The sequence below is a fragment of the Pygocentrus nattereri genome, chromosome 23 (assembly GCF_015220715.1).
Source record: "Pygocentrus nattereri isolate fPygNat1 chromosome 23, fPygNat1.pri, whole genome shotgun sequence".
Lineage (NCBI taxonomy): Eukaryota > Metazoa > Chordata > Actinopteri > Characiformes > Serrasalmidae > Pygocentrus > Pygocentrus nattereri.
Genome location: NC_051233.1, coordinates 5079327 through 5102890, shown reverse-complemented (window position 1 = coordinate 5102890; position 23564 = coordinate 5079327). Strand labels below are relative to the sequence as shown.

Genomic DNA, 23564 nt, shown 5'->3' with positions numbered 1-23564 from the left:
AGAGAGAGAGAAAGCTAGAGCTAAAGAGAAAGATAGAGCTGTAAAGATGAAGCTGGAGAGAGAGAGAGAGAGAGAGAGAAAGCTAGAGCTAAAGAGAAAGATAGAGCTGTAAAGATGAAGCTGGAGAGAGAGAGCGAGAGAGAGAGAGAGAGAGAGAGAGAGAAAGCTAGAGCTAAAGAGAAAGATAGAGCTGTAAAGATAAAGCTGGAGAGAGAGAGAGAGAGAGAGAGAAACAGAGAAAGATAGAGCTGTAAAGATAAAGCTGGAGAGAGAGAGAGAGAGAGAGAGAGAGAGAGAGAGAGAGAAACAGAGAAAGCTGGAGAGAAAGATATAGAGAGCGACAGAGAGAGACAGCAAGAGAGAGAGACCGACAAACAGGGAGCACTAGAGAGGCCAGTAAAGGCCAAGGATAAATGGAGGGAGGAAAGAACTGGCCAAAATGATAAAAAGGCGGATGGCAGTGTTTGTCAGCCTGCTTTGAAAAAACCCACCAAGACAGATGGCCAGTGGGCAAAAAAGGAGATTACTCTCTCAGTCCAAGCAGGTTTTCAGTCTGTCAGCTGCCACATAGCACCACACTAGACGGCTCCAGCTTTATCACTCGCTCCCGTCTCCTGTTCCCACTGTCGCCGTTTCTTTTTGCCTCCTGACCTCAGTCATTCATCATGTTTGCAGGCAGAGGAAGTTTGGGGGTGCTTTGGGACGCCTTTGACTGTTTGAGGCCAACTATGTAGAACAGAAGCGAGAGTGGTCTGTTTACGAAGGCCTGACCGATAGAGGCTCAAACGCACAGGCCCACCTCGGGCTGATGAGGCCTGTGATGTTGCTTGTAGTCAGTGTCAGTGAAGGAGGCCTGAACCCGTCTCATGACTTGAGTGTAACTTGAGAATAACTCAGCCAGTCTATGTAATTACTAAATAATAAGCCTAATAATGACAAGCCTGAGATGTTGAGGGGTTTAATGAAAGTGAGTAACAATAAAAGACAAAGACAAGGTGATATCATTTTTAGCAGTTGTATGTTTTATTCATTTTATGGTTTTTTTTGGTTTGTTTTTTTTTTTGTTTATGCAATGACACCAAATGTAATCTTCTATTTTCTTTTTCGCTTGCTATCTTAGGAGATGCGTTGAATTGTAAACAGTGAAAATGATAAAATACATTTCATAAAACTCCTTACAAGCAGTGTATGACCGAGGAAGAGGTGGACGGTACCCACTTCTGCCCCCCGTTTGATAACAATACATGTCATTTTTATAGCTTTTGATGCTCTCAGTATTTACATAGATACAACTCAGCTTCGTGGTATTTCCCACAAAACCTTGCGCTTTTGTCTTTTTTCGTCGTTTTACTTTTTTCTTAAGAATTATATTTACATCCATAAACCCCGGCTGCCTGCTGCCGGGGGTACACAGTTAGAATAATAACTCGCTTATGTCAACTACTTAACTCTTAAACCGCAGCTCAGTCTTCAAGCAGGTTGTTTTTTTTCTGCAAATACAAATTAATACAGAGCTCCATCCATTGTCTCTCTCGTATAAAGTCGCACTTATCCAAAAGATAAGCAAACAAACAAAAATAATAAAACATATTGCACTTGGATCATGGGTAAGAGGGTTGGGGGACGGGGACGGGGGGGGGGTGTTGAGGGGGGGTTCAGCTGAGTGCAATTGGACCGACACATCCAGCAAGGATCTAAATAAATACGCAAACCTTTGTACAGGTAAAGCATTGTCTTTCTTAACAAGGTAAAAACAGGGAGAGGCCCAACTGGCCTTGTTCCTGTTCTGTCTATGGAGTGCAGGTTTGAAAATGACTTTTTAATGTTAAAAAAAAAAAAAAGAAAGAAAGAAAGATACAGAAAGGTTGGAACGAGCCTGGAAGGTTCATTAATCGAGTGCCATACAGTCCTGAGAATGCTCTCGTCCGGTCCCCATGTGGAGCTACAATGAAATGCTTATCGGCTATACAGAAAAACATTTGCAACTTTTGTCATTTTGTGCAGTCTTTGGATGGTCAATTTTCCAAGGGCTTCAGTAGCAGGGTCCTCCCGTTGTTCCGGTTTTTTGGTCCTTCTTTTTTGCCTTATAATGTCTTTGACTGGGACAGGGACTGCGTCACTGGGGCAGAAAGGTCGGGGGACGGGGGGGGGGGGGGGGGGGGGGGGGGGTTGGTGAAGGCTAAAGCCTTAGAAAACTGTGCTTGAGTACGGAAGTGCATGACCACAAAGATCAAAGATGGGGTAACAAGCTTCTTTTCACTGAGCTTGGTAATGTCCAGGAGCGTCATAGTGAGAATTGATGGGGAGGGGGAACAAAATGCAAGAATGGGTCGTACCAATGGCACCAGAGGAGAAGGAGGAGGGAAAAAAGGAAAACATGGGCAGACAAAACAAGAAGAGGCGACAAAACAGTACCCGACTGTCTTTGTGTCGAAGCATGAAGACATTTCCCCCCTCCTCTCCTTTCTCCAGTACGTTTAGGGAAAATCATAAATAAGGAAAAATGGGAGGAAAAAGATAATAACAACAAAAAATATACATCGATAGCACTCGCCATGGGGACACCCCACTTGTCCGGCTCACTTGTGAGCAGGCCCTGGATCAGGCCGCACCGTCTTCCTTTCCGTCTCCTCCTCTCTTTTTCTCTTAGATCTTTCCATCCTGCGCCTTGTGAACATCTTCTTTCCTCCGCCTCAGTCTGTCTTGCCTTGGCTCATCGTAGGACAGGATGGCGAATGAGAACGAAACTCTAAGTGAAAGAAACCTCCGCGATGCTGTTTCTATAGTGTCTCTCTCTCTCCGGGTACAAGCATGTGTCCTCTTTACGATGAGGACGCCGTTGACGTGGTGCTCGCTTTCTTTTGGTTGACCAAGTCCATGTAGAGTTCGGAGCGAAGGAAGCGGGGGTACGAGTCTTTCTCCATCAGGCCGTATATCCTCCGTTGGGCCAGATCGAAGCAGGAGCGTGTGATGTTCTGCAAGTTCTCCTTGGTGTGCTCTCTGGTGTATGAGTCCAGGTTCACCTGGAGGTGAAGAAAAAAGAAAAACAGATCAGTCACTGCCAAGTCCTCTAAATGCACTGCTTTGCACTGATCAAAGACAATCTGTACTCTGTTAACTTTAAACTCTGGGTTATTAAGATTAAGTGGCCTTATTAGTCCCACAATGGGGAAATTCCACCTCCGCAATCTAACTCAACCACACACACACACACTAGTGAACACACACACTAGGGGGCAGCGAGCACACTTGACCAGAGCAGTGGGCAGCCCTATCCACAGCACCCGGGGCAGCAGTTGGGGGTTAGGCGCCTTGCTCAAGGACACTTCAGTCACGTCCAGTCGCAAGGCTTGTTCCCTAACCTCCAGCCCACAACTGCCCGACTCAGTTTTGGATTAATAACTGAATAATAAATCTAGAGCTTGAGGAGTTTAGGCTGATTTTATAACCAACTCCTATGAAACTACTATGCCAATTACATTGTTACATAGCAGGAACTGATGACAGAGCCAGAAAAACAGAGCTCGAGGGGTTAAGACTTATTCATAGGCCATGGACTAGAAATGGTCTAAAAACAGTCCTTAGGAACTAGAGATGGAAACCACCGGTAGCTCCTGCCACTGGCTCGTTTTGTCAGTTTCCACGCACTGCTCCAAGTCGCAAAGTGAAAACATGCGCTAAAGCTATTGGCCGTGTGCAGCGACAGCCAAAACGTGAACTCATTTGGCAGGTATGACCTCACATCCTCTCAGGGCCTCTCAGGGCCCGCTTGTGGAAACCAGAGACGAAGACTGGACGTTTATCTAGGTGCCTTCTCTAGAGAGGCATCAAGCGCATTTCTTTACAGCAACCCAGCCAAAACAACAGAAATATGTTTTGGCTGGATGCAGTCTGTGTTTAGCCTGCGTCACGCTGCTTTTCAAAGCACAAAGCATCTCTTTTGATCTCTTTTGATGCCTGATGCCTTCCGAACTGCCTCAACTGCTCATATTTGCCTGTTTTTTTATATGTACAGATGTTTTCAACTCCTCGCAGGAACTCACCTCTTTACAGGACTGAATGGCGATGTACTCGGCGAAGATTTTCTTGGCTTTCGACGCCATCTTGGACTGCGACTTAATCTTCTTGTAATCCTCACATGCCAACCAGAATTCCAGATTCTCCTCGCTGAACTCGGTGCGGAGGAAAGCTCTGAACGCTGCCAGGCCGTCTGATAGAGAAAGGGGTGGGGGGGGGGGGGGCAGAAAATAAGAGAGATGTGTTATTGGACGGGATGGAGGGAATGAACCATGGCAACGGCCGACTCCAGTGAAGAGTCGCCCGAGTCACGTGGACCACGGTAACCTCATCATTCTCATCAATACTGATCGGCTACTTAATCACATTTCCTGTTTTTCCCTGCTCTGCAGATGATTTTAAAATAAGAAGCTGAAAGCATTTTGAAGCTTTTAACCGTTGCAGATCAATTCAGTTATGAATGTAATTGCATTTCCTGTCTTGTGCTGGTATAGTTTCCCTTTTGAATTAGGAATGAGCAAAACAATCTGCCCGCTAATGACTTAATGACATTATAATGGCTTTCGGAAACCGGAGCTGACGTGCTTTGCGCGGAAATGCAGCGCAGGTTAATTCACCGGTGTCATCATACACATATTTGCACTGCTCTCGGAATTTGGGCACTGTAAGGAAAAGGCGCCGGCCGCAAGAATTGAAGGAAGCGGGGATCCACCCCTCCGTTCGCCAGCACCTTTCCGCTCCCATGAACAGCTGCAGATAAGCTAGCGGCTTTGCCTCTATGAAGGTCTTTCAGAAAGAGGGAAAGTAACTAATCCTAACCTTGCAAAATTCCCCAAAACGGCAAAGCCTATATGTTCAATATTATGAATTATCCAGGGAAGGCAGGAATAGGATCCTCACGTGGGGCTTTTTTAGAACACTAAACTCTCTCTGGCTTAATCTCTCTCTCTCTCTCTCTCTCTCTCTCTCTCTGCACGGCTCAATTCATCAGGAGTTAATGAGAGATCCACACTGAATCCTACAGACTACTCAATCTCTCTCTCTCTCTCGTGCTCTCTTTCGTTATCTCTCGCTCTCTCTCTCTTTGCACATACAGACTACCACTGACTGCGCTGGCCATGAACAGAATGCCTAATTGCCCAATGCACAACAATGTGGCCAGGAATTCCAGTACAAAGCAAAAGATTGAATACAAAACAGCACAACTTCATCACATTCATTCACCATAGGGTAATACAAGCACTGAATTGCACCATGTTTTTATACTTTATGTCTAAATATGCACGCCTAAATATGTTTAGAGTACAGCGACTGCATTTATGTGTATTGAACGTTCTGCTACTTTAGAGGCAAAATGATCAAAACAATCCCACATATTTCCACTGAATTTAACATGTGGTCTGTGCTATCGCAACATCAAATGCCATTGCATTTATGTGGATACATTTTTGGCTTCAAATATACAACTTGGTTTCTTTCCAAATCTCTTCTTCTCTATTTAATTAAAAGTCCATCTTATAGCTATGTGACTTGATATTGTCCATACCCATGTAACCGTCCCTATTCATTAAGCATTAAATAAAACATGATTATAAATATCTATCTCTGTGACATACTTGGAAATGATCAAACAAAGCCCCGCTTACATTTGTGGACGAGCAGCTTGTCCAGAGATTCTCCCCACTTGAGTGCCTCCTCCGGAGTGGGCCTGCAGATGAAAGCAGAGCGGTTCTTGAGCAAGCCCATTTCTGTCAGGTTTCTCATTGTGTGACCCATCCGAAGCCCCTGTGCTTCTCTTGGCTCTGCGCTAGGCTGACTGATTGTGTGTGCTCGAGTGTGTGTCTCAGCAAGCCTGCTGCCAGTGGTGGTGCGCTCGACGGTCTGCGTGTGGGTGAGTGTCTGTCTGTCTGTCTGTGTCTCTGTGTGTAGGTCTCTCTGAATGCTCCTTCTGGAGAGCCTCTCTTATACTATCTCAGAGAGTGGGGAGGGGGCGGGGTTACGCCCAGCCAATAGGATCGCTTGTAAGTACGTGGCCCCACCCCCACCCTCACTCCAAATGCGCCCTTTCATTGTGTGGGCTACACTTAACAACCACACAGCATCTGCTGCCTTATTGACTTTAGCAGCAGTCAGTCTTTCTGCCGTATAGGGTGGCATTGTGCTCTGTGTTTATGGTCTATTAGGCAGACGGCAGCAATTCTAAAGAAACAACACTCATGCATATGCACACCCAGCTGTGACAGGGAGTGTGAAAATCACACGACACTTTATTTTCACCATATTTTGAACCTTTTTAAGAGCATTGTTCTTATTTCCCTCTATAAGTGACTGCACATATGGCAGCAGATGCACATGTGGCAACTTCTATACCTGGTTTCTCATGTTATTCACGACATTTGGCTCATTTGCGCACTGCTGCATTCTTCATAAACACAGTTTGTTTAAAATTAATGCTGCACTGAAAGCAGAGGTTCTCAAAAGGAGTCTCTGGGCCCCTCCAGATGGTCCACACTTTTGCTCAATCTCTATGCATTTTGAGTCAGTGGGGATATGGACTGTCTAAGGAACACCAAGGACTGGTTTGAGAACCACTGACTTGACCAAGAGTCAAATCTTTAGTTACCCTTACCGCGTTTGTGCCACAGCTATGGGGCTAAAACACTAGAAAACACTAGTCTACGTTCATTATTTGGTAGCTGCTCTAACCCCAATGCAAAACAGAATTTCAGACCATACATGCCTCCACTGATTGACTACATCTGTGGAAACTGTACAGACGTTTTACCTTCAGTGCTGCTGGAGTGAGCTTGCTTCCATTCAAATCTGATGCAATTCTGCCATGCAACAAATCATGCACTTTGTTATTTACAATCAGGGCACGTGGTCTCCATGCAATTTAAAAAAAAAAAATAGGGCAAAGTGCAATTGGAGTAAATACAACAACTTTCAGAGCGAGTTCTGCCCATGGAAAAATACATAGTGTCAACTTCCCATGTGATTACACTACACTACAGTACTGTTCCATCGCATGTTTTCCATCACTTCTAGTCTCAGCCCACACACACACACAGTGCCCAGAGCAGGGCTGGTGGAAGCAGGCGGATGCACTTACACACACACAAACACACACACACACACACACACACACTCGTTCAACACTTACTTGACCGACTTCATGGTTTTGTCCAGCTTGCCGGACGGAGTGCTTCCAGGAGACTCATTCCTCCTCCTCAGAAAAGCCAACCGGTTCTTCATGTCTTTGGCCCTGCACATGCACCACACACATACAGAAAGGGAGCAAGAGAGGGAAACAGCCGTGAGCCTCACTGATCAAAACAAAGCTAAACAAATCATATTCATGGAGAACACAGCTGCACCCCTGACACTCCAGCTCCATCAATCCACATTAATTCCAGCATTCCCAAAATGTGATCCCTGGAATTCCATCTCGACAACTCTACTGCTAGAATTCCAATTCCAGAATACTATCCCTAGATTTCCAAAAAAAGAGAGATTCTGTATCTATGTACATTTCCTCCTTAATCGGCTGTTATCTTGATCCCAGCAGTGTTAGCAGATTCCAGTAAGAAGGTGGTGGAGAGACACTGCAGGTCTCTCTCTCTCTCTCTCTCTCTCCTGTCCTTCGTCCTCTCTCTCCTCTTCTTCGGTACTGTTTCTGACTGACTGACTGACTGCCTGCCGCTCTCTTCCTCCGCACCACCATGGCTTTCTTTCCAGGTGTCTCCCAAGGGCCCTTTGAGCCCCCACCTAGGGGTCAAAGCCCTGGGGGGGCAGGGCGAAGGGTTACAGCTGCACCCCTCTCCATCCTGCCAATCTTTGACCACTTTGGCACCCCCTGGAGAGCCCAGTCTCGGCTAGGGTAATAGGCTAGGCAAGGCTAGGCTAGGCTGATCCCCTTCCCCAGGTACGTGTCCTTGCACTCTTTCACGTGCCTCCTCCTCCTCCTCCTCCTCCTCCTCCGGGGCGCCCGACCTTTCCCAACACCCATTTCCTCTAGTCTGATTTCCACTGTGGATTTAGAGAAGCTTCATTCTCATTAGACCCCGTTGGCCTGTGCCACATCGTGCTAGCGTGTGCCAAAAATGGACGGCAATTCCATTTCTGAACCTCCCCAGCCACCGTCCCTAAATCTGTCCATCTATCTAGCTACACTGCCGTACTGGGACGCTCCTCCCGTGCCCTCTATCTGTGCATCTTTCTTGGATGTCAGGAAAAAAGCCTCGAAAGCTTTACGGCCTTCAGTCAAGCAGAGCTGGCAGTTCCAAGCAGACACATTTATCGGCTCATATTCGGAATATGTGACGAGTGCGATTTGTGACACCTGCGTTTATTTGAAGGGAAATCGTTCCGGGCAGGCTTTGTAGCTGAAGCTGGTTAACCATTAGCCCTCTTTCTTCTCAAGTGAAGGAACTCAAAGGCGAATCCGAACAGGAAGTTCGCAAGTAGGTATGACATCACTGGCTGCTGTCCTCGGGGCTGGAAACATTAACGACACTGACTGCTCCTGACCTCACCCAAAAAGAAAAAAAGACCTCACGCCTGACCAACAACACGATGAGTAAACATCCCAAAATAAAGGCAAACGGGCCACTTCTTACACATGTGGCGTCTGACACTTCCTCTGAGCCCTGCCGCAAGTTTATTTCAGGTCATTCCGTAATGGAGCCTTCCAACAAGGCAAGAATGTTTCGATTTTACAGTCCGGTACTCGAGCTGCCTTTACAATTCAAAGCCAAGGCCGTCTAGCGTTTGAAGGCCCATCTCTTATCTTGTCAACAGGATGGAAGAGCTGCTGATAAAACGTTAGTCAGCTGAGCTGATGCGTAATGCGCGAGCCCAGATGCTGAGAGGCAGCCCCTTCACCGGATATCTGAGAAAACGGAGAGCCTGAGAAGGAAGCTAATTATGAGGAAAACGCTGACGATGATAAACCAGCAAGTAAGAAATAACTGACTGTGAAAAACTACCGTCTGTTTCATCTGAAACTGTGAACGGATCCAAGCACTGAAAATCCAAGCACTTTAATTGCGTTTTTAAAAGGGAACTCAACTCTCAGTTCCAGTGCTTAACGATGACTGCGCTTGGAAGCATAAAATTTAGGAACAATTTGTCTTCTTTTGAGTGAAAACTGCTTTTTTTTCCCAGGATAAAAGTGTTCTGCCATACTCGGATGGTCCCCTATATCTTCAAGTGCTCAAAGTCCTTCCAAACAATCTGGAAGTACGGTTTAACCGCGTTAGGAATGGGGTGAATTCAGTAGATATGAAAGATAAGGTAATCGTCTTCCACATTTCCCAACACTGAATGGAAACCACAACAATGCTGCAGTCTCAGGGCTCCTCCTCATACCAGTATCACCTCCTGCTCTGTTCAGCGCTCTCAGGTGTTGATAAAGATACTAGTGCCATTTATCCATAAACATGTTGTATTTTGGGTGCCATGGGTGGGGATGGGGGAAGGTGACGTCAGAGCTGACGCACAGACTCACTACTCCTCAGCGGAATCTGTTTTGATAAGATAAGACTCGTGAAATGGTCGAGTAGTTAGGGAAATGGATTCACTCGCACTCAGTCCAAGCAAACACACGCGTATCGTACAGTAACTGCACTGTCGTTCTGAGCAGCTTAGAAAGTTATTAATGGATATTAATGAAATGATGAATTGTAAATACAGTCCTCTGCGAGAAAGTGGGCCACAGTGAAAGACGAGAGAACCAAGTCAAATACAACAGAATATAAAAGAAAACAGTAAAAGCCACATTTGGAAGCCTAAATGGGTCAGTCTACAAAATAAGGCTTTTTTTTTAGAACACATAAAGTAACGGCCGGACAAGAGGAATGTGTTTGATTGGCATATTATCTCTTCCGATGGGAAAACTGGACCGGAGTGAGGCTTGAGTTGGGGACTGGAGGGGTCTGGAGTGTGTGTGTGTGTGTGTACATGAGAGTGGAGAGGCTCTTCAGTTTATGGGCCCTGGAAAATATTTGCAAGTGTAATGAAACAATTTACGGCCTGGATCTGTTTTCAATACAATGGTACAGGCTGCAATGGGGGCTTGAGTGGAAAGATGTGACACTGCCGTCAGAGCCCAGATGGAGAAAGGAATGTAAAATTCTCAGACTGAAGTGCGGACAGTGATAGTGAAGCTGAAGGCCATACACAGCGCTGCTGATCTTATGGGAGTGGCTGAAGCACGTTAGTGTAAACGCAGCTCAGGCTCTATTATATCTAAATGCTGCCACCTACTGGCCAGTACAGAACATTACAAGAGAGATTCCAGTAGCTTCCACAATGCATCACTTGGATCCCAGGATAAAACGCATACAAGTCTATGCAGTGAATACACCTTACAAATCGCTGTTGATGGAACAAAACCTCGTATCTCCAAAATGGGAACTTTACAGGAGAAGGAAAAAACCTACTTTACTTTTAATGTAAGTCAATGGAACCAGAGTTTTTTCCAAGTCATTTTAGGTCATTTCTTTAAGTTCAATCATCATGAAATTTACATATAATATAAAGGGCAACAGATTCTTTCAAATCATGACAAAAACTGAAAAATTACCAAAATGGAGATACGAGGTTTTGTTCCGACAGCAGCAAAATAGCGTCCTCTATTAGTGTTAGTGCAACTAGGAGATAATATGCAAATTATTTCCACTGAATAAAGAAATGATTTAGCTGCCTCTGATTCATGTCCAGCATCAAAAGCTGCAAAACATGGACATCACACTGTGATTATATTGCTTTATATTGCAATCATGATATGCCAGGTAATATACTAAAACATAGTGGTGAACCTTCACTGTGACAGTAAAGATTAGTCTGTAAAGATTAGTCTAATCTTATTGTAGCCTAATGTAATATTGATATTGCAAAGGCCAAAATTGCCGTAACAATTAACAGATGATATACGATGCAACTGTACTGGCATCTGTAAGGTTTTAAAGGGGAATTCCACCGATTTTTCAAAATGTATGCATGGATTCATTAGTTAAGATGTGAACTAAGTCATTTAGAGTGTTCTGATGTGGAGTGGTTCATTGTCGAGAAGCTCGCCGACTTAAAAACGATATGATCCAGGGGTTGTGATGCCTACAATACAAATTTAGGCTTGTTCTATCATCTCCCAAGCCCATGTTCTTGATAATCTTTAGTGTTAAATCTGAACAAATGTCCTTTCTTTGGGGACTCTTTTGTCTTAAAATGCCCTACATGTACCTCTCAATACCCTCCATGAACGAATTTCAGAAAATATCAGGCAGCATATTCATAACCGCTGTATGGTAATACCGTTTTAGAGGCTTTAAGCACTTCAAACTCCTGGTTCCCCTCACTATAGTCAACCACTCTGAGCTGGTATGTTTGTCTGAATAACTCTGCTTAGACCATAAGAGTTTAGTTTTACAGACGTTTTGAGAAATCAGTGGAATTCCTGCATCATGCATGGACAGCAAATCCAAATTCTTAATCACAGTATTCACAATTACTTCATCACTCAATTACTCAATTACTCAATTACTACTCGCATTACATTCGTGCTTCACTGATACCAAGTCCACACACAGTCTGTGTGCCATCTGTGTAGCATGTGGCAGCAGTGGCACATTGCCCCTGCAGAGTGCTTCAGATGGGATACATTCCTCACCCCTCTGCAAATCTGACCACCTCCCAGGCACGAGGAGTCAATCCTGCCCACTTCATACTCACAGTGCAAAATAGCCAAGCCAGTGCAAATGTGCAGCAGAAAGCTATTTCAGTTACAGCCCCATAAGGCACAGTCAGCTGAAGGTCAACACGGGGTCAACGTTTAGGCCTTAATTTACCATTATAAAGAGTCTCGACAAGCTTTGGGCGAGGATTATGGTATATAAGCAGCGGTTATAATGTGCTGTACCATACTGACGCAACTTAAATGTGCACAGCTTTTCCAGACCAATAAAAAATGCATCATCAACGTGATTCAAACTGCCAAAACTGTGAGGATATAATGTATTTTACGCGTCAATTAAACTCAAATCAGTGAGGAGAAAAAAGAGGAATACTTTTTTTTTCTTTAGCTTTCATCCATGGTCCTAAATTCCAGTACATGCCTACACACCTCATGATCATATAAGACATCGGTCCCACTTTATGCTGCCTCTGATAACTGTGTAGTTACATGTGAACAGCATATGCAACAACAATGTAGCCACTAATGGTTTAGGCACTGGTACAGATGGATTACAGGAGTACACCATATGTCATTACACATGTGTATCTTAATAACTGTAATTACACAATTATACAATAGTAATAACACATATTATAACAATATTATAACATTTGTTATCAGACTGGAACTGCAGTTTTTCCAGTAGTAAAAGGAAGTGTGTAATAACTGACATTAAGACATTATTACACTGGATCTGCCAGCTTTCCTCACATTCAGCCAGCATTTATGTAATTAATGCAGTGAAACTGTAACCAGTTTCAGCTTTAAGCCAGTCTGTAATGGTACAGAACAGCAGACGACCCCTTATATTAACATGTAACTGTTATTATATTAATTAAATGTGTTGCTTTTCCTCCAAAGCTATTTTTATATTACCACTCCTTTATTACACAGTACCTACATAGTAACTACACAGGAACTGCCCACTTATTATAAAGTGTAACTAACACTAAACTCCAGGAAGGTTCCTGTGTAGAAGACACACTTGTGGCATTACATGGGCTGCACTTCTGAAATCCATCTGTAACACTGACTAAGTCATCGGTAGTTACATTGCCGTTGCCTATGTTATTCATGTGTAACTACATAGTTATTAGCGACACACTATAACGTGCTGTCTAAATGGAACTGTTTGATTCTTATGTTGCATAAATAACAGCTCTAGTGCTAAACCTACACCGCATGTACTCCTTTGGCAGATGTTCTCCACCCAGACAGCTGAATGTAAGAACAGAAAGCAGGTTAACCAACAACTGCCCCCCCCCCCATCCATTTGGAGTGAAGCAGCAGAGCAGGATCAGTCATGTCTCCAGGCCGTTCCTCCACCAGGCCGTGACCTCGTGTGTATAAAAAGTCCTGCAGCTAACTATCAGCTAGAAACACTTGTCTTTGATTTGCCTACTCATTGTAGCTATGCTATAACACCCCCGCCACCCCACCCCACCCCCCCACCACGGGATGCTCCCTCGCTGGGGCTTATCGAATCAGGATACTCTGCTCCTGCCACTCATCTGCCCTTTCCCTCCACTAGCTGTAGAAATGAGAAGGGTGGGTGGGGTCAGCCCATGTCACATTCATCTCAGGCTTTACCGGTCAACTCCACCCCCACCACCCCCCAACAATGCTGCTAGCAGCTATTCTGGTCCATGAAATCCAGGACGCTTGCAGAGGGAAAGACATTCGGAACATGACAGCCCTAGAGAGGCACCGCCATTGAAATGAAAGGAAAAAATAAAACTACTATGAAGACCCATCGACTGGCAGGCTGTGCAAATAAATTTGCAGTGATAATACAAACGCTTAAAACGAAGTTTCTTCAAGGGTTGACGCTGTAACAACAGCAGAAACCGTTTGGGTGGTATTTAGAAAAACTGTCAACATGACTGTACATAGAAACACATGCAGCACATTCTACATCACTGTACATAGGATTGGTTCTATAAGGAACTCATGTCTCCGTCTTAATACAGATCTCATGAAGAACCGTTTTCTTAAGTGCGTAGAAATAAACTGGATGGTTCTTTAAAGAATCATTTTTGTAAATCTGACAAACTATTTGAACGTTTAAAGAAACTATATAATGTTCTACCTATTAAAGCTATTTCTAGAACAGTACATCCATGCCTAGAACCATTATGAAAGTATTAAAGTATGTACAATGCATGCAATGCTAAGCTCATGGGTTTCTCTGGTAAAGTTCCACGCTCTTTTAAATGAAAGCATATGTATGGGAAAAAAATCATACTGTACTTTTAATGGAAGTCAGTGGAGCCAGACTTTTTTCCAAGTCATCTTGGGTCATTTATTTTAGTCCATTCATCATGAAATTTACATGCAATGTAAAGGGTAAAAGGTATTTTCAAATTATGTCAAAAACTGGAAATATACATATATATATATATATATATATATATATATATATATATATATATATATATATATATTGCTGCTGTCAGAACAAAACCTCGTATCTCCATTTTTGTCGATTTTCAGTTTTTGACATAATTTGAAAATGCATGTTGGCCTTTATATTGTGTATATATTTCATAAAGGATGGACCAAAATAAACAGCCAAGAATTACTTGGAAAAAAGTCTGGTTCCATTGACTTACATTGAAAGCAATGCATGTTTTTCCTTCTACTGTATTCTCCTTCTATTCAGGCCAGCTAGCAGTAGCGGTCACTTGAATGTCTGTGGGACGTTAAAAAGACTCCTCACAATCGAGAAGAACTTCAATGTCATCCTATCCCATCAAACAATGTTCCCCTGTGGCCTCAGTGCAAGATACTAGGTAGGTGTTTACTGGACAGCACGAGTGATCAAGACACCCAATTAACCAAGACCAGCTCAATGCAAAGTTAAAGCACAACAGTGGAAAAGCCACTTAACCCAACAATGAATACAATACAACTAATAAAGTATGAGACAGACGGCAAATGAGATGTAAAATGTATCAGCAACATAGTATAGTGCAAATGATAAGTAGCCCATACAAACAGCAGCATGATGCTATATTACACCAGCAAACAGTCCTTGATGGGCACATGTGGACAGTCCAGAGCAAGAACTGAACTGTTCCTTTGTGTATTTTTTAGCATCAATGTGCATTTCAAGGGGCCTCTTTTAGCCCTGCTAGTTGCCTGCATGCCTGCTCAAGCCTTCAAGTGTCATTGCCTTGCGTCAATAACACAGAAACGACTCCGACTCTCATTCTCTTCATTCATACATGCTGAAAACACTGGGCTCAGACTGGGCCGGAGCGTACCAGCCCAGCGCAGACTGTATGTATACGGACAGTTTCCCAGGCCCTGCTTAAAATTAGAAGTCTTGACTGTACGTCCAAGCCCAGAAAAGAAATGCTAAATGCTTAGTAACTTTTAAAAGGTTCTTAACACGTGCATATCTCATTTAATATATTCACTGGGATCAAAAGTGGTTCTTCTATGGCTTTGACATCCACTTAGCAGCCGAATTCGAGAAAAAGCACTGAGGAGCTCTGGATGAAATCACTCAGGGACAGAAACTCTGCAGCCAAGCTCAGCTAAACATGTCTCAAACAGCTACTGTTTACAGCATGGAAGACACTCCTGGAATACCTTAAAAAAGACGATAAAAGCCCAAATAGAGAGGAGACGGAAGGCCAAGTAACTCGCATAGACCTCTCTCAAAGTCCCAGCATGGACAAGCCACAAGAGAGGTGAACTTCACACAGCCTCATTTTTTTCTTTTCCCTCTGGTCCTGAATTGAGTCTCTCTCTCTCTCTCTCTCTCTCTCTCTCTCTCTCCCTCCCTTTCTCACTCATCCTCAATCTGTCGATCACAGAAGACTCCGAGCAGCAGAGGTGAATGCAGCATTTTCGGTGCCTACCTTTCCAAGTACTTCTCAGAGAAGTCCACCATTGTGTGGAACATGAGTGAGGTTCTGTTGAGGGGGGCTGTCGGAGCGTGGTGCTCTGGGGCAGGGTGGGCGGCTGGTCACATTCCTCTAACCCTGCCGAGCGGCTCCCTGCTCTTTTTAAAGCAAGGGGAGGGGCGCAGGAAGGCGGGACCATGACATACCCAATCACAGGCCAGCTTTCAGGCAGTATAGACTTCTCTATTGTCTTACCAGTGTTTACAGCTTGTGAATATGATCAGGGCTGGAGCTGAAGGGGCTTCACTATTGTAGTTTTCTGGTATATAGAGTGGTTCACAGCTAAATACATATGAACATACTGCTGTTGTCAGAAGAAAACCTCATATCTCCAAAATGGTAACTTTACAGGAGAAGGAAAAAACATGCTTTGATTTTAATGTAAGTCAATGGAACCGGAATTTTTTCCATGTTATTTTATGCCGTTTCTTTTGGTCCCTTCATCATGAAAGTTGCACACAACATAACGAGTAACAGGCACTTTCAGTTGAAGACAAAAAGTGAAAAACGACAAAAACGGAGATTGGTTTTCTTCCGAATACGGCGGTATATACATACTCATATACATATGTAAATAAACACAAAAACGATTATTATTATTATTGATGCTGCTTTGTTACTACTTCATATTTCATATTAAAGGGACCCGGATATACATTTGGCTTGTCTTTTTTTCCAATGATGATACTTCTGTTATGTACCAAAACTGCACTGTCCCTAAAATCAATAACTGGTTACGGCTTCTTCTAGCACTGCGTATTTGAACATAACTTCTGCCACAACTACAACGCTGCTACTGCTGCAACGAAGCTGCAACTACATAGTCAAATATCGCCCAGCCCAGCCAATCAGCAGCCTCTCGTGTGAGAGATGAATAAGCTTGCTGTTTTTTCTCGTGAGTCATGCTCGTGAATGGGGCGATGATGGCGGTTGCGGGGAGCCCTGGGGCAGCTGTCACACCTGGGACACTATCGTGTTGACAGCAGGGGCTTTAAACCATGAGAGCTTCAAAAGAAAACCAGCTAACCAGCTGTGCTGTCCATTCCCTCGGGGTGAGAGCCAAAGTCACCACTGTTCTGTGCTTCCTGTCAACTTCTGATTGTGCATGGGTTCCAGGCTAGTCTGACGGGATATCTTATCATACGCCAAGTGCTAGAACCCATCCCGGGTAAGTTCTCAGAAAAACTGACGTGCTATAACAACTGGTATCATGCTAGATCACTGGTACATGATGAACCCTGACTGTCATACCACAAAAGGAACAAAGATCTCTCAGCACATTGATGCTTATTTAGGATTTCAAGTTGTTTTATGATCAATGGCCAGCCTCTGTAATCAACAAATATCTAACTGACCCAGCTCAGTGTTAGAAATATCACTTAGATAGATAGATAGATAGATAGATAGATAGATAGATAGATAGATAGATAGATAGATAGATAGATAGATAGATAGATAGATAGATAGATAGATAGATAGATAGATCACATCACATCACAGCAGGCAGCGAGTGGTATGAGGGGAACTAAAAGCACAGATCATAGACATGACAACCTCAGAGTTGCACCAATATTACAGTGTAAAGTGCACAGTGAAAGTGTTATTACAGTGTAAAGTGCAGAGTGAAAGTGTTATTACAGTGTAAAGTGCACAGTGAAAGTGTTATTACAGTGTAAAGTGCAGAGTGAAAGTGTTATTACAGTGTAAAGTGCAGAGTGAAAGTGTTATTACAGTGTAAAGTGCAGAGTGAAATTGTTATTACAGTGGAAAGTGCACAGTGAAAGTGTTATTACAGTGTAAAGTGCACAGTGAAAGTGTTATTACAGTGTAAAGTGCACAGTGAAAGTGTTATTACAGTGTAAAGTGCACAGTGAAAGTGTTATTACAGTGTAAAGTGCACAGTGAAAGTGTTATTACAGTGATAGTTGTGATATATTGCACAGTGTTTATTAATCAGAGCGGTGATATAGTGATGTGGTTTAGCACAGGAGACAGCAGGAGACAGCAGGAGATCAGTACCATCTCTGCAGTAAGGACTGTGACAACAATACAGAGCAAGGTTGGAAAGAAAAGTTGACATCTTTATATATGAATGAGTTTTGTTTCAAAATTCCAGGAAACGCAGAGCAAAATATTAAAAATCTTTGCATGATACTAAACATTAGTGTTATATGAAACATCTGGCAAAGCAAAAAGGGAAAATCTGAGAAATACATATGATAAAATTCAGCTTTAGGAAAGCTGATCAGACCTATCCGAGAACTGTGTGGGCGTGACGCATCAGCAGCTTGATTGACAGCTCTCTGTCCAACACTCCTACACCACTCATGTGGAACTAAAATCATTATCCGGCTTTAATATGACAATAACCAGACAGAATAAGTCAAGAAGAAACAGATGTGCAGACGGACGGACAGATGCGTGAATGAAGGCAGGCAGACAGGTAGTCTAGCTTGCTAGCTGTTGTTAAGGTTAGTGCTAGCCAAGTTTTTCTGACTGAAAGTGTTTTGTGGGCGGGGCTAGAGACCCAGCCTTGTGACTGGTCAGGGGAATGCTTACGTAAGCGTTACCCAAGATTAGGACCGCCCAGGTAACATCAAGAGAAGAGAAATGTTGTGATATATCTGTCATATGTTGGTCACTGGAACATTATTCAAAGGCCATATTAAGCACATGATTACTGTTTGTCTAATTAACCTAAATAGAACGAAAACATCACAGTACATCAAGTACACAGGTCAGCTTGCATCTCAGGCAAACGGCCTTTTCCTGTTAAAGAGGGCAGTGTTTGGCTATGATTCAGCTGGCGTATAAGAATCAGGACCAGGACCACGGACTGAAAAAGTCCTCAGCTATTTCATAATGCAACAAATTCAGGTTGAACTGCTGCCTCAGCGACGGACAGTCACAGTTGACAAGCTCTTTGTGGCACAGGACGGACTGAGCAGCCACTGTCACACCTAGTTGTATGCTTGAGCTCAGGGTCAACTGAGGTCGGCACCGTGTGTGCAGAATGGCTAATCAGAATGAGCTCGGCACGAGTAACAGAGAGAGAGAGAAAGCGAGAAAGAGAGACCCCGTCGAGTTCGGAGAATGGGCTTTGAAAGCATCACGCTGTGCCCATTCACACAGGCCCTGGCGGGAGTCAGCCAGAGAAAGAGCGGCACACTCGGTGTGCTGACTAAAACGGGTCAGCTCAGTTGACTCAATTACTCAATTACAGCGTAGTGACGTGCAGAGGCCACTCAGGTAGGGTCTGCTTAGAGGCATAATGGGGCACAAGCATGATTGTGGCTTTCTTTCATGCGCTGGTTTCCTGGAACATTCTTTCCTTGCTTTCAGCGTCGATGCACAACTTTTAAAATCAAAATCAATGCCTTTTATTACCTATTTAGGACCTCAAGAACGGAAAAAAATTACCATTACCATCACATGACATGCAGAAACTCAAACATGGCCAGGTGTAAAAACTTTATGTTGTACTCATGATTCAATTAGTTTATGTGGCATCATTTGAAAATGCCTGTTCCTCTTTACATTGTGTGTAAATTTCATAAAGAAAGGACCAAAAGAAACCAAAATGACTTGGAATAAAGTCTGGTTCCATTGACTTACATTAAAAGTAACACATGGTTTTTTCTTCTCCTGTAAAGTTAAAATTTTGGACATACGAGGTTTTGATCCGACAATGGTGACATGCTTCTTAGAAGCACTGACCAACTGCATGTCTGGAACAAACAGAGCATAATTAGACCTGTTTAACTGGATTTATTGCACAATCTGAAAAATGCTTCTTCAAGGATTCTTTAGTAAATAGAATGATTCTATATAGAACCATGAACACTCAAAGAACCATATGCATGCTTGAAGGGTTCTTTGCATGGTGCAGTGGTGGTCCTTCAGTTTGTTCTCTATTGTTTTGATGTCAAGCTTGCAACAAGAGAAGAACCCTTCTTGGTGCTTCATCGAACCAGGTGGTTCTCCCTGCTATTGGACTGCATCCCTACTTTTCCAAAGGCTAAAGTGAGTCAGAACTGCAGAAATGCGCATGATGAGCGCAAACCGGTGAGGTAATCTAGACGTTTTGCTATCTCTTTACCTCGAAAACATCTAACCTCAAACCCGCTCTTTACCCCCTTCGCTGTCTGTCTGACAGAAATAAAGCCGTGCACAAATGCGCTGATCGAATGCCAGGTCTGTTCGGAGGTTCTGCTTCATCAAGCACAGCCAGACTCCGTCTAATCCCGCCTCAGGGCCGAGAAAGCGTTATCCGCCCCCCATGCCTGGGCTTAACCAACACACTAACAGAGCCCAAACACAAGCCTGAGCCCTGCTCTCCACTGTGTTACTCCGTCTTCAGCCTTGAGACTTGGACACTTGTGCATTACAAAACTAGCCTGGCTCAAATGTGTCTAAACGTTTGTAGATACGTGCACATCTGATGATTCATCCTAAATAAATGGTATCAATAGTGAGAGTTTCTACTCTTCTGGGAAGGTTTTACATTAGCTGCTGTTGTGAGGATTAGTTTGCATCCAGCCACAAAGGCACTAGTGAGGTCAGGTACTATTGTTGGATAATCACCCCAACTCATCCATCAAGTTATTGGATGGAGCTCCATCACTCCAGAAAACACAGTTCCACTGCTCCACAGTCCAAATAGTGGGCAGCTTCATATTTCTCTAGCTCACACTGGCATTGGTACTCTTAGAGTCATGTGTGGCTCCTCCAGAGAGTCCCATGCTATTGGTCAGTGCTCTTCTATGGAGATTATACACCGGTCAGGCCTAACATCATGAGCAGCTCCTCGTTTCTACACTTATTGTCCATTTTATCAGCTCCACTTACTGTATAGCTGCACTCTGTAGTTCTACAGTTACAGACTGTAGTCCATCTGTTTCTATGATACTCTGTTACCCTGTTCTTCAGTGGTCAGGACCCCCATGGACCCTCACAGAGCAGGTACTATTTGAGTGGTGGGTCATTCTCAGCACTGCAATAACACTGACGTGGTGGTGGTGTGTTAGTGTGTGTTGTGCTGGTACGAGTGCATCAGACACAGCAGATGGCAGATCGGTGTAAATGTGTGTGTACAGTTGAACAGGGAAGGTGTGTCTGGATAGTGACACAGTGAGGGAGAGTGTGCATTTAGTGTGCACTCTGTGTGGTCTTGTGCACTGATGTTTGAAGAAAACAGGATGCCCTTCCGCACCTCAGTTACTTTAGTACACAAAGCCGACTCGGGTTTGAACGATGGCAGTACTGTGACACTTCACAGACAGATTCATAAATACTGTACGTCGTACCGTACCGTTCTGTTTACACGCAGGTTTAAAGTGTCAAGAATATGGGTATTTTCCCGCCGCTCACAACACTCAAGTTCAATCTCTTTCTCTCTTTTGAGTCTACGGCTATTTTGGAGAAATGGGTTGTGAAAGGTTTGCAAGACTTACAGCGCTAATTCCATGGCAAAGCCTCGGAAGACAGGGCTATCTGAAGCAGCCATATTACAAACACTTTTGAGATGGTAAACTAGGCCTACATGTTTCTTCAACCTGCAGAGGCTCAACCTTCAGCGGTGGTTGCTAAGCTGGAGGCAAAGCTCTGTTGATAAATATTAGTGGAAATTTCGCAGATAGTAAGTCACAATTAGACAGCAGACAGCAGTTTCACCACTGGAGATGTGGTTTTGCTGTATTCTTCGAATGCAATGACACCGTTATGTATTCCATAGTCCATTACACTTGATTTACGTTGTCTCAGCAGGTTCACGTCTGCACTTCTGACCATTTTCTGTTTGTTTCAATGGAAAGAAATGTCGAAAACGGAAAGGCTGGATCTACATCGTAATGAATGATCTCCTCCTCTGTTTATTACTGGGTTCACCTGGACTTCAATAGAGATTTTGGTGTCCATGGCTCCCAAAAAATCATCATCTAGTTCATTCCACTGCTGCAGTCAATGCAAAAGGCTGAAAACTGACCCGTGATGGCACATTCCACTGACCGCTGGGCTAGGCTGCCCTCACTGGCCATTACAAATAAAGGAACATCTGGGTTGTCATCAACCGCCCACGACCAACATGTAAACGCAGCATGAGGGTTAAAGCCCCGGGAGCACCACTAGTCTTTATGCAATGCCCATTGACACTCTAGTGTTGATTGTTAGCTGTACAGTGTTTGGGAAATGAGCCAGTCGCAGTGGAGGAGAACATTCTCGAGACATCCCAGCGGTCATGACACACTGACCCCACATTGTGTTCACTGGTGTTTTCTAAAGGATAACGGGTCAGTGTGCTCTTGGTTTAAAATACATGGTATAGTTTAAACTCAATTACACACCAGTCAGGCCTAACATCATGACCACCGCCTTGTTTCTACACTCATTGTCCATTTTATCAGCTCCACTTACCACATAGGTGCACTTTGTAGCGATGTGGTGGTGTTAGTGTGTTGTGCTGGTCTGAGTGGATCAGACACAGCAGTGCTGCTGGAGTTTTTAAACACCTCAGTGTCGCTGCTGGACTGAGAACAGTCCACCAACCAAAAATATCCAGCCAACAGCGTCCTGTGACCACTGATGAAGGACTAGAGGACGACCAACACAAACCCCTAGCAGCAGATGAGCTGTCGTCTCTGACTTTACATCTACAAGGTGGACCGACAAGGTAGGAGTGTCTAATAGAGTGGACAGTGAGTGGACACAGTGTTTAAAAACTCCAGCAGCACTAACACACCACCACCACGTCAGTGTTACTGCTGTGCTGAGAATGATCCACCACCCAAACACTACCTGCTCTGTGAGGGTCCATGGGGGTCCTGACCACTGAAGAACAGGGTAACAGAGTATCAGAGAAACAGATGGACTACAGTCTGCAACTGTAGAACTACAGAGTGCAGCTATACAGTAAGTGGAGCTGATAAACTGGACAATGAGCGTAATGCTGCAGTAAATTAAAAGTGCCTAAAAGTGAACTTACCAGAAAAAGTTAAAATAGAGCTTTTGGCAACCGTGCTTGGCAGCTCTAAGTACTGGCACACTGGAATAGAAATACAATCTCTTAACACACCTGACGTTTTTACAGCATGATAGTGGCGGATAAGAGGTGTCACCAAACATTAAGGCAACAAACTGTCCACATTTGGAGCAAATATGGCAGTTTTTTAATCGAAATGAAGCACTGGAGCGTTTTTGACTGCCACCGAGTATCGGATGGAAAAGGTTAAACGAGCACAGGCAAATCTCTTTCAGGAGTGTGAGGATTTATCAGAGAGGAAGACCACGCCAGTGAATCTAGGACTGCAGAGCAGACTTCGGCCTCCAAGGAAAACAACAGACAAAGAGAAGCAGACAAAGGCTGTGTGTTGATAGAGTGAGAGAGTACATATAATTACTATGATAACTATTATTTTCTTCCGCTAAGCAATGTGTTTGAAATGAAAGCTGCACATGTAACTGGATCACTGTCATGCATTGTATTTACCCAATTCCAGCGTGTACATCATTTTAACATGACATCAACACAATTACTGCCAAAACGGTATTAATACACGGATCAAGCATAACCTCCTCGTTTCTACCCTCACTGTCCATCTTATCAGCTCCACTTACTGTATAGCTGCACTTTGTAGTTCTACAGTTACAGACTGTAGTCCATCTGTTTCTCTGATACTCTGTTACCCTGTTCTTCAGTGGTCAGGACCCCCATGGACCATCACAGAGCAGGTTCTGTGTTGTGCTGGTGCGAGTGGATCAGACACAGCAGTGCTGCTGGAGTTTTAAACGCTGTGTCCACTCACTGTCCACTCTATTAGACTCCCCAACCTTGTCGGTCCACCTTGTAGATGTAAAGTCAGAGACGACAGCTCATCTGCTGCTGCACAGTTTGTGTTGGTCGT

The 23564-nt window shown here is 43.9% G+C and overlaps 1 protein-coding gene across 8 annotated transcripts in view; it reads right to left on the bottom strand.

Moving 5' to 3' along the window:
- Positions 1-1019: 1019 nt before the first annotated feature.
- rgs3a (regulator of G protein signaling 3a) overlaps positions 1020-23564 on the bottom strand; it is a 318323-nt gene continuing 295778 nt past the window's right edge. For 6 of the 8 annotated variants that reach the window (XM_017720342.2, XM_017720344.2, XM_017720343.2 and 3 more), the window contains 4 exons: positions 7181-7282; positions 5664-5725; positions 4044-4210; positions 1020-3023 (listed from right to left, as the gene is read on the bottom strand). In XM_017720342.2, coding sequence (XP_017575831.2) covers positions 2823-3023; positions 4044-4210; positions 5664-5725; positions 7181-7282 — 532 coding nt within the window. In that variant the 3' untranslated portion in view covers positions 1020-2822. Of the gene's footprint in view, positions 3024-4043; positions 4211-5663; positions 5726-7180; positions 7283-7547; positions 7706-15621; positions 15761-23564 lie in introns of those variants that run through there. The other 2 variants (XM_037533468.1, XM_037533469.1) reach the window with 2 other exon arrangements.